General features: G+C 42.4%; 1 protein-coding gene across 1 annotated transcript; it reads right to left on the bottom strand.

The window, feature by feature from the left end:
- Nucleotides 1–48: 48 nt before the first annotated feature.
- usp53b (ubiquitin specific peptidase 53b) lies at nt 49–19578 on the bottom strand. Its single transcript, XM_062388495.1, has 17 exons — nt 19230–19578; nt 17704–17900; nt 17235–17395; nt 15548–15640; nt 15321–15455; nt 14327–14440; nt 13967–14049; nt 13352–13457; nt 12243–12389; nt 11759–11908; nt 11489–11657; nt 8733–8855; nt 7906–8626; nt 7084–7145; nt 5483–5561; nt 4528–5351; nt 49–3689 (listed from the first exon to the last, which is right to left on the bottom strand). Exons 2-17 carry the CDS (start codon nt 17795–17797, stop codon nt 3613–3615), a joined length of 3138 nt encoding a protein of 1045 aa, XP_062244479.1. The 5' UTR covers nt 17798–17900; nt 19230–19578; the 3' UTR covers nt 49–3612.
- Nucleotides 19579–20109: the final 531 nt, after the last annotated feature.

Raw genomic sequence — 20109 nt, 5'->3', positions numbered from 1 at the left:
TGTGTGGATTTGAAGGAGACACATGAAAACCAGTTTAGAGTGGTACAATAGTTTAAACTTTATTCAACAATGAATAAAAAATAAATATATATTATCTACAAAAATATAAAGTGTAGACAGATTTAACACGGCTCTTTTAATTGGTCTAAACTTCAAGCGAGTCATTCCAGGGAGCACCGGCGACGTCAGGCCGGACTCTGACCACACACAGAGGTACGACAACAGGTGTGTAGGAGTGTTGTACAGTGTAATTATGCTCTTTCTTTTAATATTTAGCGCAAGATAAAAGATATGGTTTCGATGCAATGCCAACTGTGACACAGGTTAAAAAGACCTGTTGAAGAATGGGCCTATATAGAGGACTGTAAATAAAGCCTTTAACTGAAGGCTGCAGATTGTGGGTGCAAAAGGAAAAAAGCAACAAGTGACCAGGAGCTGGGATGCACCCGCCTCTCTCTGCCTACGATATATGAAACTTGCCAACTGCTGCTGCATGAGGAGCAAACTGCTGCTTCCAAGTCTGAAAGGGCCAATAGGAGAATTAGACCTGGCACAGCACCACCCATCAAAACTCTCCCTCGCACACAAATACAGATCCACGGTGCACACAGAGGAGTTTCACCAGATATGTCAATATTAGCATTGCATATATTCAAAAGTTTGGACATGACACCCTCCATCACTTTCACTCATCTCCCTCGTTCTGTAAGTGTGGTTTAACTCACACACACACACACACGTGTATGCACGCACAAAAAAAAAAAATGTCCCACTGAAAACGTCAAGGCACTCTCGATACAACTGAGGACACAAAGTTCAGAGTGTGAAATAAAAAACTGCAAACAACAAAAGAAAATCGAATTTTCTTTTTTAGGTAACAAGAAAAATACTGTTAAATAAATGATAGAACAATTGGTCACACAACAAACCAGGGAAATCCCTTCTCAGGTGAGACAACATGGAGAAAACACGGTTAATATAGTCAACTCAGCTTCATCTTGTCCAGCATTTGAACAACTTTGATGTCATTAGTTCGAGAATAGATTTAATTATAATCACTACAGCAAAATCGAATATTTTAAAGGCATGTGTTACCGCGTTTAGTTGAATTTAAATTAATTAAAAAGCCTTTTTCAAATTGCTGAAGTATATTTAATGCCTCTTTTGTCTTAGATTTAAGTGTCAATAAATATTACCCAAAAAATGCAAAATGGTCCCATTTACTTTAGGTGTGATTATTATACACAATGTCGGACCCAAACATGAAGTATGGTGACTCAGTGTGTGCAGCTGAGAGAGACAACAATGCAAATAAAATAAACAAAACACGTGCGTGTATAAATGGCAGGATGATCCGGAAAGGACTTGGCAATTAAGTGTAGCACAAAAGTGACAAAATATTTGAAAGTTGAAAACACAGATTTCTTTTTAATGTGTATTCTCAGGAATGTCTGATGGACACAATACAAAGCTTAAAAAACACTGAAATGTGCCGTCAAAATAATCTCAAAGTAACCGTCAGTGGATGCATAGTTTGTCTCGGACAGTCGTGTTGTTCGCATTATATGTTTGTATTTACAATGGATTCATAAACAACAGATTATTCAAGCATTTTCAAACGTTTCCAAATCAACCGCAGTAACAAAATGACATTTAATGAATTTACTTTATTACCATTAAGTAAAATCCAATAGAATTTCTGTTCGTTGGACTCAGTCCAGTATTTTCATGCTCATGCTCAAGCTGTACACGCAGCTATTAAGACTTCTGTAAAGGCCACATGCAGGTTTTAGAACATTAATCCTATTGACAAGAATATTTGTTGTACGGTCAATAATAATAATAGCATCGGATAGGCAAATTACCTATATTGCCATCTTTAGGAAAATACCTGCAATTACACACCTGTTTAAATATTTCAACTTCAACAGGAAGACTGAGAAAATACAATTTGACATCACTGAGTTTAAAAAAAAGGATTAGAAGGATCGAGGTTCGACTACAAACGTTTACATGATGGAATTTAGTGACACATAACCTGAGGGCTGTCTCTGAAAGATCTCTACATATTTAATCAGTGATTGATTTTTTGTTTCCCAAAGAAATGAACAAATGAACAAGAAGCTCTTTCCACAGATTTGTTTTTGTTTCACAGCCGAGGACGCGGACTGTTCGGGGTCGGCCTCAGCCTCATTCATCAACTAATAAATGTTGTGAAAGAGCTGATAAGTGATAACAGATGACACGAATCACTAACTAAATTAAAGTGTTGCCACGTCTGCTCCCTGGTGAGCCAAGGCCCTCGATGTGCCGAAAGTCAAAGAGCGTCTCAGTCTCGCTGATTCAGCCTCCTTTAGTGACACTACCTCCAATCATCGACTGTAAAGATGGACGAGATGACGGCTCCCCAAAGGTGAAGCCAAAATGTCTTGATCGCCACCTGCTGGCTGGCAGGAGTAGCCTTCATAAACCCATGGATCAAAGTGGAGCGTGGATACGCGACCCTTGTACCTCCGGACAGATTTGTTTATACACTGCACGTGTTTACCTTTGAGGAAAACGAGCAGTAACCATGTGTGAGGGAGAGGGAGTTTTAGTGCGGCTCATAACGACTGCATCAGGGCACAATGACCCAGACGGCCAAAGTTGGTCTCGATTAGTTTTCTCTGAATTTGGACAGAAAAATGTCGCTTGAGCCAAACTCAAATAACCTTTTCCGTCAATATGGTTTCAATAATTTTAGGTAGTTGTTGTTGTTAACACACTGTTGTTTGTTTGAATATACATTTTTCCAGTAGGTGGTTTTAAATAGTAATTTGATGCTATAAAAAATGGGGCTAAACATCGCGATTGACAGCTGAGACAGACTCAGGATTGGTCAAACGCATGAATCGACGAGACCTCGGCGCCGCAGTTCCTTCCTCCATCACCACTGTGCACTGTGTGCAGAGGAGGAAGATGGTTCCACTCGTATCCAGGATATCTAAGCTACATCTCTGGATAGTGGAAGTGGAGACGTGTCATCCATCTTTTTAAACAGTCCCTATCGCCGACCCGCTGCTGAAGAGTCAAACCTCGACCGGTTGGTTTTATTTCGTTGAGTTGAATGACACCATATTCTGACAAAGGGAATTCAACAAACCATTTCATGTCATCGTGCTGCGATTTGTTATCACGCCTAATACCACAGTACAATCAATCTACCGGTAGCTCCCCCCCCCCCCCATCAGTACATCACGGTTCTGCAGCACTTTTGCAGAACTGCTGTAAAAAATAAAGAAATAAACATTTTAAACTTGACATAAAGTGACCAAAAGACTCTTTTTGTGCAAACTGGAAACAGTCAAGATTTTGGTAAAAACAAAGATCTTCTCGCAGCAGTGCGGCGGGAGAATGGAAGACGAGAAATGTGACGGTTGAAAATCCATCAAACAATACGTAACAGCTTTTTTAGACATTTTTCTTCAGTGACAAGCTTGCATAAATAAAGTCCACTCAGTTTGGAGATGTCACGCTTCGGAACATCTTTCCATTCCCTAAGCTCTTTGGCATCCAGTTAATTCTCAACTGACCACAGTCCATCTTGGTAAACACAACGTACCGACTCAACACTCATAAGAAACCACGATCGTCCAGTCCTTTGGCCGTCACCGGGTTCCATTTTGCAGTGGGTTTATTGCTATCATGGCCTGTGGAGAGAGATGATGTTTTATACAGGTTTCTCACCACAGCGGAGAAGACAACAGATTTCTGTCACTTCGCATACATCAATATCTTTTACATAGAAGTGGGTGATATAAATAAAACCTTCCATCGGGGCAATATACAGTTTTATATTGGGATATAAATGCACAAAGATCAGATATAAATTGGAAGCCATTAATGCATTCAAGAGAGTGAACACATATTTGACAAATCAAGTTGTGTTCAATAAATTGATGCGGAAGTCTAAACCTGCCATATAACAGTTCCTAATTAAAGGGACACAAGAGATAGGAAGACAACAATGTACAACTTGTATTAAGCAACAGCGCCCTCTACAGCCACATGTGGAGATTCATTCTGTTGGGATATTATGGTCCTCGGCTTCCTGAACCAGAAGAGCTGCCACTGTAATAAATCCACCAAACTCCATTCAGAATTCATCATACTTCCAAAGTTTCCCACTGAATATTTGAGATAGACACTGGTTTTTGATGCCATATATGTCTTTTTCACTGATCTACAATTCAGCATTACCCTGCACCTGACAATTTAACTATCACTGCACACTGCTCACAGGAGAGAGTACCCACTCACCACAGTTACATGAGGAGTGGGAATGAAAGAGGCTCCATTCTCCTTATTCCAGGTCAGTGAACTATATAAATCTGCTGTTTTACATCGTGTTGGTTTAAAGTTGTGAGTGAGATTAAAGTTAGTTTTAAAGTTATCGCTGCTACCTGTATAAACAGTTGAGAAAAATCCCTGAAGTCGGTTTTTAAACGTCTCACAGTGCAAGTGTATGTTATACCGGGGGAGGCTTACTTGTTTCGGGTCTGGTTTTTGGCACGTCTTGTGAGTGTGTGTCGGTGGGGAGTGTGTGGCTGGTATCTCTGCGCTCCGTCGTGACCACTGTCCGCGGCACCGTGGCAGAGAGGACAAGAGGCCTCTGGTTGTGGTACTTGAGACGGTACGTTTCCGTCATGCAGTTATCCACGGTGAAGTACGTTGTCAGAGAAACCTCGTGAGCCGCCGCCGCCGCCTGCTCCGCTCTGCCTCCGCCGAGTCGCTCCTCGCTGTCGCAGGACGACGGCGTGCTCCTCTCCGGGTCCGAGCCCGACTTGGAGCTCGCGTCTGAGAAGGTTCGGAGGCCGGACAGGTCGGGCCTCCGGAGAGGACTGACGTAGGACGTGGAGGGAAGACGAGGACTCGGCGGTGAGGGTTCTTGGAGCATCCTCGGGCGAAACGCGGTGTGGCTGGATTCGGCCGCGTGAGCAGGGATCCGCTGGGAGGGTCGGAGGTGAGGCGACCCCGCGGTGCTGAGCGGACGCTGATTGCTCATGGGCTCTGCGGTCACACTGCAGGGCGGCTGGTAGGGCAGCGTCATGTGAGGACACTGGGGATCGGAGGCGGCGGCCTCGCTGTTGCTGGAGCGATAAGTACTCTCTCTGTCCTCGGACTCGGAGAGGGCGAGGTCGTCGGAGCTGTTCCACTCGGAGCTGCTGGTTTTGGAGATGTGCCTCAGGGCTGTACTTTCTCTACAGTTCACCAGCTCCTGATGATCACACGGCCAGTTCTCACAGCCGGTGGAGTCCCGCTCGGAACACACGGCTTTCCTGGAGGTGCCGGACGTGTACTTTGATTTCCGTCTGTGGGGAAAAGTGTTTGTATCAGATAATGATGGAGTATTATTGAAATACTTGAATACAATGTTCATGTTTTATTCTTGACTGTTCGTCTTTCGACAATTGCTTAATAATTGCAAAATAGAGGACACTACCTTGAACATGGACTGCACTTCAGATGTGAATGTGAAACTTGGTCGTGGTTCTTTCCCTGAGGTTTGGCATGATGTTTACCTATAAGATATAAAATAAAGGTTTTAAAACATAGTGTAAAAAGGGAAATAGCAGTCCTGTTGGAAAAGTCTTCTCTATTGTGGCTATAACTATTTACCTCATGTAATTAATGGAAACTTTCATGATTTTATTTTCACTATTTAGATTAAAACTTATGTAATCTTTAAAGCTTATGTTTAAGCACAAAATCATTATTGGGCTCGATAGGATATTGATTAAAAGGTAGAAATCTTTTCCGAAGATAAAAAAAAGCCTCTTTATAACAAGAAATAAAAAACATCTGCAACAAATTTGTGAGTAGATGTAGTAGTGTATTATTTTCCCAGAAATGATTCGGATTAATTCCGGATTCCTGAGAATAAAGTCAGAATTCCTCTGAATTGCAGATTTCAGACTTTAATCTTATAATTCAGATTTGTTTTTCTCTGAATTCAGAGATTATTATGTTGATCTGAATTTTTCCACTATACCCTTATCTTCACACACACACACACACACACACCCTTAACACATGCCTTCACATTCAAATGTATTGATTTATGTTACAGGGACTTGTTTTCAGACGAGTCCCCACAATCTGACTGTGGACAGATTTAAATCCAGATTTGAGACGCTGCCCTCCTCTCAGGACAGCAGGTGGCAGTATCAGAGCGGTAACCTCACTGGACCCTCTCACAGCTGGATGAGCCAGTGATCGTGCTCACCCTCGTGCACCAGCACAGCGAGAGGCAGTGCGGTGCCGAATTCCTTCCCTTTAAAAATAGATGTGTTATTTTTTTCTTTGCTGTTGCCCCGGAGAGGTCCATGCAAGGATACAAGCTTTAGCTGTTGGTTGGAAACACAGGCTCTCTCTCTCTCTCTCTCTCTCTCTCTCTCTCTCTCTCTCTCTCTCTCTCTCTCTCTCTCTCTCTCTCTCTCTCTCTCTCTCTCTCTCTCTCTCTCTCTCTCTCTCTCTACACACAAACACACACAAACACACACACAGCCTCGACTGGGTATCAAGTGCAGTGGACTTAAAGAGCGACATGAAACAGAGAAGATCTTTATGACAATGCCACATCCAGCAGTGCTCCTTCTGAAATACACAGAAGGAGGAAAACAAAAACGAGGGTTGTGCATAAATACTTAACCTATTTGTGTGTAACCCAATGTGTGTGTGTATCCTGTTCTTGAACTTGAACTGAACATTCGCACGTTCTTCAATTCTCTAAATCCTGTTTTTAATTTGAATGTATCTTCGTCTTACATTTGTTGTTGGTGTCTCTGTTCATAACTTTCCTTTGTTTCTGGGCCATCGTCTTTCTTTGTGTTTTTTATGTTAGATCGATGTGAACTTTGTTGCAATCAGTTTTCAAGACAGTATCAGGCCACAATATGATGTCAACTTCACCCTACTACCTAGAATCTTAAAACACAACTTATAGCAAGGTAAAACTGGTTGTGGTCATTTCACAAAGGGCTTGAAATAGTTTTTCACTCTTCTCAGAAAACCTGTCGCAGCTCTTGAGGAACGTGAACTCACCGTTGTGTGAAGGTGACGACGCTGTGCTTGACTTTGCGTCGTCTCCTTTCTGATGCAGCAGGCTGGAAATAAAAAGACTACAATTATTACAGACATTTCTTCAAGCGGGTTTTATAATTAGCACCGCCACAAAAAAATACTAAACATAGACCAACGAAGAACACTAGAATAAATTCACACAAGGCATTAAAGAAGGCTTTACATTAAAACAGCTTTATGTCTTAATATAATAATTTGATATCTCAATATATCATAAAATGTTCATTATAATATTTGTAATGAGCAGTTGCTGTTTAGTTTTTGACCTTAATCTCGAGAATGGATGTTTGATTATATATTTCTGCTTGAGTCATCTTCCCCATGGATATTACACATACTACAAGCTGTTTGAAAGGTAATGTCAGTGTTTTATTGTCGTCCAGTTTTACCAGAGTTTCCAAGGAAATCTAAAAGTATTTCCGAGTGAGGATTTGAGATCAAAATAGCAAGAGGGAAACTATACAAAAAATAGGAGAAAGCATTAGTCATTAATAATATCCTTCCCTCACTGACATTAAACCAGTTTCATTGTTGCCATATGGAAGGGTCGTGACTAATTACTGGATGAAAAACATTATTTAAAGGACATGTATTTCAGATCCAGAGTTACTCGTTGACTTTTGTCCGATGAATTAAAGTGTTTCTATCGTCTTTACATGGAAATAGGCCTTTAGCACAACAGTAGGTCTCTGTCGATCCAGCACTGACTCAATCAGAGTTGTATTCAGTTACCTTATAATATTCATACTTTTATATGTAACGTATAAAGTCTTTGTTTCTCACCTTTGCAGCTGTGCCTCTGGTGTTGATCTCTGGTCTTTAACGGCAAAGCCATCGACCCCCGGTGAGTCCGGGTTGGTGGAGCCACTGCTGAGTCTGTCGCTGCTCTCGTAGCCGGACTCCGTCCTCTGGATGATCCAGGTTTCGCTCCGCAGCAGCGTCTTGGGGCCGCCTGTCAGCCGGCCGACCCGCTGCTGGTTGGCCCTGCTCTCCGACTCCACGGAGCTGTGGCTCTCGGTCTCGTGCCTCTGCTCGTCCTCGTAGATGGTCATCAAGCACTTCTGCTGCTTCCGATCTTCTCGGGTTCGTACAAACTCCCTCTCGCGCTCTCGACTCGGTTCGACCTGCACCCTGTCCTGGGAGGGCCGGCCGCGCCGCGGGCTGTCCTGCTGCTGCTGCCGCCGCTGCTCCAGCTCGCTCAGCACGGTGTCCACGTTCAACACCTCCCGAATGGGTCTCCAGGTGGACTTGGATTTGATGCGGCCTCCTCCTCCTCCCCCTCTGTCCCACTGCTCCTGGCAGCAGTCCTGGTCGTAGCGACTCGGGGAGGGGTTGTTCTTCTGCCCCCCGCCCTGCGTACCCACAGTCTGTCCACGAGGCTCCTGGGACCCTCTGCTCGGATGGTTCGAGGACTTCTCAGTGCGTGGGTGGCTTTTGGATTTGTGGTCTGCAGAAGGCCTCAGTCCGTTCTCTGGAGGGGATGAAGATGTCGTGTGTGGCGTCTCTACACAAAGTGAACACAGATCATTTGGATTAATACAATTTCATAGGTGTCGTGACGTACGGCAGGTGTATGTCTTGGTTTTTGCCTCTTTAATATCACAGTGCACCTTTGTGTTGCGACGGATCCGTTCTCCGATGCCCTCGCTCCTTTCTTGAGGTTTCACCAGGCCTCTGTAAATTCTCCATGAAAGGTTCCTGGTATTTGTGAGGGCTGCCAATGGGATGTTTCACTAAAGGATAAAAAATAAATAAAATCAACAACTTGCATTTTAAATGTTTTTCTGCTGACATCAGTGAACCAGCATATTTCTACGAGTGAGCTTTGTCAGGATGTGGGCTCTGATTTCATTTAGAAGTTTTTTTGAACTTTTTAACATTTTATTGTGGCTCTGATCCTACTGACTATTCCAATAATGAAAAATATAAAAATGTTACTTTGTTTTGTTTTACTCTGCCCTAATATTGTGAGGTGTTCAAACCACTTTTTATTATTTCCTGTTGTTTGCCTTCAATTGTTCATTTTTATGTCTCTGCCATTATGTTTTCAGGTTGTCCTTGTGAACGCCACATCTCAAGAATACCTTGAGGGAATTTCTTCAAATTAGGCATAGGCACTCAGTTGGACTCAAAGATGAACTGATACAATTTTTGTGGTAAATGGTCAAGGTCATTGTGACCTCACGAACATATTTTAACCTAGTGAACGTGATATCTCAGGATCACCAGCAGGGAATTTCTTCAAATATATTACAAACATAAGTAATCTTTACTATCTGACCTTTGACCACTTTAAGACGGCCCTGCAACTTGTTCTAGGTTAAAATAAAGTCATATTGTGTGGACAAACCTACACTACATTTCCGACTCTACATTTTAAACTCATCTGTACTGCCTCCTCCTCATTACACATTCAACACAACTAAAACCGATGTGAAAGGTCACTGTGAGAAACTGAGCTGCAGCGGAAACAGCTGCCACCTTCACCTTTATAACTCATCTCCTCCTTTCTGCACATTAGTCAGTCGGACCACTTTGTGCAGCATTGTTGCCTTCTTATAAATTATGTGTGAGGCCTCTCTAAAATATGAGGCCTGAAAATACATAATGCCGTGAGCATGTGCACGGCTGCTGCATGTTGCAACAGCAGTGAGTAAGCTGTAGTATTATGGATTACAGAGCCTAATGCTGACATTCACGTAGTTCCACTGAAAAAGGATACTAGAGCACACTGGACTTACACAACTTACACAACTACCACATAATTACCCTACACTCACACACATACACACACTCACCCACACACAAACACGCAACCACACACACAACCACACACAACCACACACACATTTCATAATGTTGCCGGAAGTTATGCAGATACTATCAAGCTGGAAATATCAGTACAGCAAAATACTGCAGGGAAAGTTGTAAAACTAAATACTAATAGTATGTAAGAAAAACGCCAACCACTATATACTGCAGGAAAAATGTACAGTATTTCAGTAAACCTAAGGAAGAATGAAAATAGTACATATAATTCTTCAATCTGAACCATGTTTGAAAAATATCATTTACTTACATTTATTTTCATAAAAACAAGAATCCTGTCCCATGCCAGTCAAAGTGTTTGGCCACCTCACTAAAGCAAAACAATCCATCTAAGCGGGAAAAGGCACCATTGCCAAAAAAAACAAACCCACGCAGATAAATTAATGGAGGCAAACATCGGAAATGTCTAGGGGAGGAGTGAGAAGTGCAGAGCGGCAGCATGAGCGCGCTTGGCCCGAGGAGCAGGGATTAGGGAGGGAGGCGTGGGTGGTAATCTGCGTGCAACAGAGGCATCATCCTCATGTCAAGTTCAAGCCAGCACACAGGGCAGGACAATCTTTCTGCCTGAGGTTTAACAGTTCTCTCTCTCTCTCTCTCTCTCTCTCTCTCTCTCTCTCTCTCTCTCTCTCTCTCAATAACTGTAATTTGTGGAGTGACATCATTATTGGCAGAGGTACCGGTATTGTTGCTCATTTAATTTCACAATTAAACTAATGGTCGGTTCAGATATGAAATTGGGTTTTTGTAAAAAAAATGTACACAAATTAAAATAGATAAGGATTTTAATGTGGTGAATTTCTGCACATGACTAAGATCTTAACTTCGATTATTACAACAAATAATATTTGTTATTACATTGTAAAAAAAAAAGTGGAAACCCATCCAAGTTTTTTGCTTAATAAACAGTTATGAGTGACAAGGCGTCCTGTCACATGATAATAAAAAATCGAATAGAGGAAAGTGAATTTTAGTAGGATTATTGCACTTGAACTTTCCCCACGTTTTAAAGGAAATTAGATTTACTGCCCTGTGGTTATATGCCTCTGCCAACCAGTTTGGGCTTGGGTCCCTGCAGGGGTCCCTGACATTATGCATTGACAATAAATTGAGGTCAACTCATGACCCTTGACCAATGAATTCAAATAAGTTAATCCGTGAGTTCAAGGTCACAGATTTGAAAGGATTCCCTGTAAGTACTCTTGAGATTTCATGTTCACAAGGCAAAAACAAGTTTAGTGAAGCCACAGTGGCCTTGACCTTTGACCACCAAAATCTAATCAGTTCAATCAACAAGTCCAACTCAATGCTTGTACCAAATTTGAAGACATTCCCTCTCTGCATTCTTGAGTTGTCTTGTTCACAAGCATGAGTAGACGAGAAGAAAACATCATGTCTCCAGAGGCAAATAAAGAAAACTTTTCTCTAAAAGTCCCTGCTCTCCAGACAGGTGCGTTTATCTGTCACATTGTTTTATAAAGTCATCTAAAAAGGAGAAGTTGTGGCATAAGTCGTGCTGATATCTGAAGGATCTTCTTACCTGTCACGTCACCATTTACTTGTCCTTTGTAGCGGGGACACATTGTGGTTTGTCTCGGTGCGTCTTCATTGGACACAGGACTTCCCTCAGGATTAGTGTAAAACAAGAGAAGAGGCTGGAAATGTCCCCTGATGCATTTCGAGGCCACGTCTTTCCATTTGGATCCGATCTAGAGGGAGAGACGAGTGTGATTTCAGAGCATGTGACCGCCAGTGACAGGTAGTCGCCATTTGAACCGGGCTGAAGCAGATTAAGAGCAGGGTTCCTGACCTCCTTTACAGTAGCATCGTCAAAAAACATCCATTTTGAAGATTTGGTGTGATAGGCAAAAGCTGAGTAATGTTTACTCGAAAAACAGATCATCCCCACCAGATGTAGCTCGCTCCGTTTGGCATTTTCATCAGTGACCCGGTTGAAAAGCTGAAAGAGAGCAAATTGAAGTTTGATCTCTGCATATTTCTCTCTGGCAGATGCTAAATCCTATGAGAATATAATTTGTGTGTGTGGTTTTGATAGCCGTTTTTTTTCTTTTTTTAAGGATTACAGCACACCGACCTTCATTTCTCGGATATTATAACCAAACTGTGATCAGTGTCATTTTGTGGGTATGAGATTTTATCATTTTTTTTAGATAAAACAGGCAGATTGGTCTGTGCAGAACAAAGTGACGCTGGATAAAGATGGGGAACAAGATGAATTCTTATTTGTCATCTGGTGCTTACAAGCAGCACATGAGGGTCTGAGGGCCTCTTACCCCACACAGGTTCAAACGGGGCCCAAGCGACCGGATGACATCGTCCGTGAGATCCGACTGCTCGGCGTCCCACACGAATCCTATGGTCACGATCTCCGGACAGTTCATGAGCACACGGCGGATCTTGATGCTCTGACCACAGTCGCTCTGCAAAACGTGAAGAACTAGAATGACCTCCCTGCGGTTGTATGCCTTCGCCAACCAGTGCAGTTTCTGTCGACGTGCGTTTTTTTTCCAGTCTCACCGTGAACTTTTGACCACTGTCATTTGAACAGTCGGCCTCAGTGATCATTTGTGCAAAGGATTCTCTTGAGGCCCCCTTATGATGACACATTCATGAGGCAAAACTCTGTTTGTGAGGTCCCAGTGACCTTGACCTTTGACCCTAACCCTTTGACTCAGCTGAGGTGAGTGGTTCACCTGCTTCTTGAGTGCTAGGCTGAGCAAACACGAGTCAAAACACTGTGAGGAGAGGAAATTCATGTTTTATTCTCAAATCCCAGTGTGAAGTAAATGAGCTTATTTCTACAGTAGTGCTTCAGTTTGTGGTTTTATCTCTCTCTCTCTCTCTCTCTCTCTCTCTCTCTCTATCTCTCTCTTTCTCTCTCTCGTGACTCATTACTTCAAACTCCCCAAATCAAGGCTCATCGCTGAGATGGAGCCGAGCCAGCTATTATTATTATCTGCCTATTAGTGTCATAACAGTTAGTGTCACATTACAGGAGGAATAATTAAACAGAGAAGTCAGCTCCACCACCGCCGAGTGAAGAGGAAGACAGTGGCAGCAAATACAGATGAGAGAAAACACAGTGAAGCTCTGACCGCTATTTATATCCTAACACTAGTCTGGCACCATCTCCTTCCGGCGGCTTCAAGTGCAGTGTCACAGCGGAGAGCACACAGTGTACTCTACGCATGCACAGGGATACTTCTCTTCGTGGTTCTGTTTTACAGTATCATGTAAACCGATTTTTATGAATTCCAAGCTGCGTGTATCCAGTCAGAGGTCAAATTCTGGACAGAACAGGTTCAAGTTCTGAGTCACCACAAGATTTGTCCCTTTATCAATAAAAACACATGATTAGAATGCACGATGCTAAAGGACCTACCGGGCAGCTGCGGAGGTCCCCTGTTGTGTTTGCTGCCTGCAGCAATTCTCCAAACATGTCGGACCTGAGCCGCTCGTTCTTTCCCAACATTCGATCAACCTGTTGGCTGCACAGAATAAAAACAACAGAAACACCTTATCAATAATATCTTAATTTAAAACTTTTTTAAACACCAAACTAAATCCAACTGATATTCGAGCCTTTCAGTGATATATTGGAATCTGTATTCATGTTTGCCAATATGCTGCAGTAGGAAAGCTTATATTTTACAGAATTAACAATGAAAAAAACTATTACATTAACATTAAATCAATTATGTATTTTTTCTTCATTTGAGTTTTACATTCGGTAGGAGTTGTGTTTTCTTTACTTCATACTTCATGGCCTCTTGATTGTGTTCACCACTACAAATTATTGCAATCAAATAGAACAGATCTGTCTCCAAATCTAAATTTAGGAAGATTATAAAGTTCAGTTTTTGGTACATATTATATTTCATTAATGTCTTTCTAATATTCTTTCCTTTAAGGAAAGAAAATTGATCTAAGATCCTTATAATTGTAATCAAATAATTGTTAATGATCCTTGATACTGAAATCAGGAGAAGTTACTCACCATAATGAAGTTGTCGAGACATAATGTACAAACTCTGTGAACGGATGTGGATCTGAAGATGCACCACAACAGCGACACACGAACTGAAAAAAAAACACAAAATCCATGATTATATTTTATATTTACATCTCAGTAGGTTGTCATGTGCATTAAGAATTTAAAAAAAAAACAGCTTGTTATAGCAGCAGTAGGAGTCATTCTCCTGTATTATAATTATTCCAAACTTTTCTTTCTTCTATAAAATACTTCATCTTCTTACTTTCAGTTTGTGCTTCACATTAATATCTATCTAAGTACAGTCCTGTACTATTTTATCATTTAACAAATAAAATGACAAACAAATCAGAAGATGTTATTTACCTGCTCATAAAGCATCATTGCAAACTTCTGATGTGTGATGCAGGATTTGGATGAACAAGCATCGGTCGCTGTGTCTGAGACGATGTGTAAATGGATTCGCTCCAGGATGTTTTCCTAAAGGACGACAAGAAGAAAAGAGCCAGTATGGCCGACGTGCAAACACACATGAAACACGGCTCTACTGCACAGTTAGAAACACAGAGATTAAAGGATTGTGTCCATCTACACCCTAAGAATTCAGTGTGTTTCCTTACAAACCTAATAAACCAGTGGTGGTCTAGAGCCTGACTCATATGGATATTTGGGGGCCGATTTAAATACCGATATCAGGGAATAAAAACTGTCAAATACTGATATATAAGCTGATTTAGATATTTAAAATATATTTTGCAATGACTACTATAATGTCAAATTCTCACAAGAAAGAAAGGTAATTGAAGCACGATATTTTACAATTTAACCGTAAACTCTATTATGGCTACCTATAAATACAAATTAAAACCAAAATTATTATTGAATTTGAATAAGATGTATTCAGAAGGAAAAAATCGTATGTAAAATTGCTTTCTGCATTGTCAATTCTTTAAAATAAATGTTTTTATATTGGTTCATATAACAATATTTCTGTGAATCCGGCTGATACCAGCAGATTTTTATCGGCCAACAGATACATATAAGACAGGTTCTACTGAGGTCTCCTCCTCTTTTCCCCAACTACCTGCACACCTAAACAGATAAAGGAATTTTAGATGCTCTAGGATCTATACAGACACAAAAACAAACATCCTAACAGGGCTTCAATATGTAACAAAAAAAGACAAGAGGCCAAACTGCACCTTTACATACGGTAGATAAAGCGTACACAGAGCGGAGGCATTTTGTCAGTGGCTTCTGCTTCCTTATACCTTCAGTGTCACAGAGGAGGAAGCACCACAACATTATTTAACACACAATAACTGTGGAAGTGTCTTACTGCGATCGAGTGTTTACTTACAAAGCACTCGGCAGCGTCGTCCATCAGGCCCAGCTGGAAGCGCTGCTCGTCCTTGAAGGTTTCAGCCAGAGCGTTCCGCAGGCTGTCGGAGGGAAGCACGCGCTCTCGGCTCTGCTGGAACTGGCTGAATATACTCTGAAAAAAAATATATATATAATGATATCTGTTTAAACTATCCCTGATAACCAAGAATAGGGCTGTGTTTAAGGAAAATGGAAACTACAAACCTTTAGAGCACAGAAGATGCAGCCATCCCCCAGACAAAAGTGACCCGAGAGCTGCCTCAGACTTCTCCTGAAGATGTCCAGCTGCCAAAGCACCTGTGAAGAAGCAACAGCAGCTGAACTTATTCTAGGGACTCAGACACTCAAACTCCAGAGAGAGATCAGAACGTTTTTAAAATTTTAACCTGCAATTGAATGCCTTTCTACATTTACTTCCACCAAGTAGGTCCAGTTTTATTATTTCAGAGAGAGGGTTTTTCCTCATCTTTCAGCAGGATCACTCAAAGAACTACAGGTTGGATTTCCAAGAAACTTGGTGGCAGGATGGGGCCCGAGCCAAGAAAGAACCCAGTAAATGTTGATGCAGTTACGGTCACAGGGGAGAGGCAGGACTTTTTTCAAGATTCATATGCTGTCACTGTGACCTTTACCCCAGTTCATCTTTGAGTCTAAGTGAATGTTTGTACCAAAGTTGAAGACATTCCTTCAAGCTGATCTTAAGATATCCTGATCAGGAAAACAGATTTTGTCAGGCCTTGACCTTTGACCTTTGGCAACCAGTCAGTTAATGCTTCCAGTCCAAGTGAATGTTTGTGCCAAATGGGAAAGGATTCCTTGACGCTCTTCCAGACATATCACTTTCAAAAGGCCAAAAATTGGCTTTGTGAGGCCACCGTGACCTTTGACCCCCAAAGTCGAATCACCTCATCCCAGAGTCCAAGTGATAGTCTAAACCAAATTTGAAGGAATTCCCTCAAGGCGTTCTTGAGATATCGTGTCCATGAGAATGGGACAGACAGACGGAACCACTGGCTTCATAACTAACAGGCAGGTTTAGAGGACTGATATCTGTGCATGTGTGCAGTTCTGTGTGTGTCAGTCTTGGCTGAGGTAAGAGCTTTCCTGCTGGTGCTGCCAAAGCAACTGAAAATTATCAGATCTCCACAGCTTTGAATTAATTGTGTTTGCTGGTCCATGCTCCGTTTAACGCACACAGGCAGAACTACATCCAGCTCACTGAGACAGTGCCAGTGAAGATATAAAGAACTGTAGCTAACAAGCTCGAGACATTTCATTCAGCAGTTGACAGAGAGAAATATGAATAAAACATCAGTCAACATTGGTAGGTTTCTTTACATAAAGTTGTTTCTTACAAAATGTTGAGATAATATTTCCTCAGACAAATTTGATTTTAGTTTGTTGCTATTTGTTGCTCTATTTTGAGTTGTATTCAGGACCCACTCCTGCCCTCTAGAGGCCTTTCATCCGGCTTCCACTGCAGTGTTTAAAACTAAAATTGCTAAATAAGAGAGCGCATTTGTTGGAAGGAGAATTTAATGTTTGTTTGCACTTGTTTGTTTGTTTGTCAGCAGGATTACGCGATAACTACAGAGCAGATTTTCATGAAACTAGGAAGGATGGAACATGAAGTAAAAAAATAACCCACTCAATTTGACCTGAATCTGGACAAATGGGATAATCCAAGATTTGTTTTCCTTTTTCTTCAACCCTGTAACATAGGGTATTCTTTTTTTTTTACATTTTCTCTGAAATCCCAGAGAAAATTTTGTGGACCTTCATGAAAAAGATCAACAATATACTGTTGGGCCTTAGTGAAGGTCAACGCTCTACTGAGTCCCATTCTAAGTATTTATCAAGTCATTTTGGTTTAATGGAAAGTGGTCCTCACCTGAACAGCGCTGTTTAGGAAGCAGCTGTTCTGCCCGGGCTCGTTCAGCAGGCCTTTGGTGAGCGCGAGTGACAGCATGCTCCCAGGCTGGTAGGACTTTTTCATGCCTCCTCCGGGTTTCTTGAACATCTTAACCCATGCCATGGAGTTAGAGCCTGCAACTGATGAACACAATCCTCAGTGGCCCACACACAGGTTGTCTGTTTGTGTATCTAAAGAAATTCACATCCGATATAAGACCTAAAAAACTATAATAAATTGTGCTTGTTTCATCGCCCCACTATGTTTTAATTCAAATGTTCAGTTATCTAATCTAACCTAAAAAATCTGATCAACATATTCAAACCTGTAAAATAACTAGTTCCGGGTAAATAAATAAATAAATCACTTCATCTTGGTCCCAGCTTTCATTACGTCACTAATCCATATCAATGTTTTGTTCACATGACAGTCGAGCCGGGTCATCTACCTTCTCCAGAGTTGGAAGGAGACTTGCTGCAGCCGGACATACTGGGAGGTGGGAGCTGGTGTGTCGGTCTGGCCACGGGCTCCAACCATTTCATCCCCACGCGCCTCCTGAGCGGTTGGTGGAAAGCATCGTCGGGATCAGCCACAGGGCAGCTTCAGCCGCGTGCTGCTGGACATCGAATGGCGACTGGACAGAGTCTGTGGGTGGAGGAGAGGAGGAGGTGAACCACCGCCCGCTGCACTCACAGACGTCTGAGGTGCAGCTTAAAGCATGAAGAGCAGAGTAATGCAAAGTCTTTCCTCAGTGAACCAGCTGCTGAGTGTAGCATTTGCAATCATCATGGACATTGCATTGTTCATCCTCAAACCCTTCACTGTAAAAACTGTATCTCTGCTCAGAGTTGTGCACCTCCTCCATGAACTGCAGCCTTCACGACCCTCCACAGTCTGATGCAAGAACACAACACCATTTGGACTGTTTTTTATACTTTACACATGCTCATAGAAAACATGTAAATATATCCACGTATTGTTGGAGTTGTGCTCGACGCAGCCACTGCTTGAATAATAATGGAACGTGCAGCGTTTGCAATATATTCTAACACATTTAAACCATTAAAAAGTAACTATAATACTTGCTTACAATCGTTTTATACATATAAGGTGTCAATACAATTTTTTATAAAAACCTAAAATGGCCCCACATTGCTTAAAATCAAGTTTGCAAGAATGTTGCACGATTTGTCTTTGCTCTGGAACGCTTTGTTTTCTTGAGGGTATGATAATGATGTCAAATTATAATAGGTAGTTAGGGGGCTTATAAATAAACAGTTGTGGGTCTTATTTGAAATTCATTTTTTGCTCCATTCAATTTGAAACTCCATTATTCAGTCAGCAAGATAAACAAAGAGGCTCAACCCAACGGCAGAGAACAACCTGAACAACAGAGGCTGTTTTGCTTTGTTTACATTTTGTAATGATTAGACAAATCAATATTTTCCATAATGTTGAGAGTAGAAATTAATTCAAAAAATCTCTAAGATGTCAAACTTTTAAAGGCATGTTCTATTTTCTATAGATATATATATATATATAACCCAAGTCACTTTTGGAACACACTATTACGCGTTACATAAATACTCTACCATTTTTCGCATTTAAAATCCATATTCCAAGCCTGTGTCGGTGCCATGTGTTTGTGCACCAGCCTCTCTGACACCATGTGATTCAGGCCTGTGACACAAACACCATCTCTGCCGTGTGGGGTTCGCTGAGAGGACATAAATCCTTTATTGACCGGGCCTGTTATGACCACCCTGTGTTTGCCTGGTTCATCAGGAGCTTCGACGAGCGCGCTCCCAGCCGCAGCATCATCACCAGCAGCAGCAGCCAGTGCTCCACCAGCCCCACGGTGAACTGTGCATGTGGGAGCTGCGCCCGGTTCAGCCACTGTAGCACAGATATGCCGCAACTCGCACGCAGATCTCTTGGTGTGAAATCCGAAAAACAAGCGCTGTGCAGACTCACCTCTCGGAGGAGCGGAGACCCCGGGGCTGGGGGCGCCGCGCGGCGCGGCTGTCAGCGCGCAGATCCCGGAACCTCTCCCCCGAAACCTGCGAATAGAACCCGGCTCGAGATGACTGCAGCCACGTCCCGACGCATGTAACGCACTGTCTGCCACGGTGCAGCACTCAGCCCCTGCGACACGCACACAGGGCGCACGCACAGCCCGAGCCCGCGTCCGAGGATGGCACCGCGCAGATCCCGTCCGGGAACAACGACGCTCGGATGGAGATTCGTCCCGGTTCTTTTTTCCTTTCCTCCCACGAGCGTCTGCAGCTGACGGCCTGAGCCCGAGTGTCCGCCCGCGGATTAGTGATGTTTTCAGACTTGAGAGGTCAAACTCCGCCCCTAGTGTCGCCTCGGGCGCACTGCCGCTGTGCTGCAGTCCTCGGTCTCCCTGCGTGGAGAACTGCGCGCTGGCGGAAGGTCAGACTTCCAACTTGTCATCATGATGAGAGGAGACATCACATGACCGCGCTGGTTTCATAACAGCCCGGTTTCCAAAGCCTGCTGGATTTTTCTCTCTTAATGTCAAAAGGCACAACAGGAAAAACCGTGTGATGTTTTCGTTTGGACTCAGTCTGTGAAAATGCCACAATCGCCTTTAGGAGCCTCGCTGCACAAAGAGGCTGACACTCCTTCTTGTATTTGTGTTATGCTGATTATGTCTGGGTGTTATGGCAAAACATTACATCACAATGCATTTTTAATTTCAGTTGATATCGATAGTTATCGCCACAAATGTCCGATGATTATTTCTTCAAAGTTTTCCAAGCTGGAGTCATTGTGCATTTATTCATAACAAAAATACCAAACAGAATGAAAGAAATAAGAGTAAAAAAAC

This window comes from Platichthys flesus, chromosome 5, assembly GCF_949316205.1.
Source record: "Platichthys flesus chromosome 5, fPlaFle2.1, whole genome shotgun sequence".
In the NCBI taxonomy this organism is placed as follows: domain Eukaryota; kingdom Metazoa; phylum Chordata; class Actinopteri; order Pleuronectiformes; family Pleuronectidae; genus Platichthys; species Platichthys flesus.
Note: the sequence above shows the minus strand (reverse complement) of the source record. Positions and strands in the feature narration are given on the sequence as shown.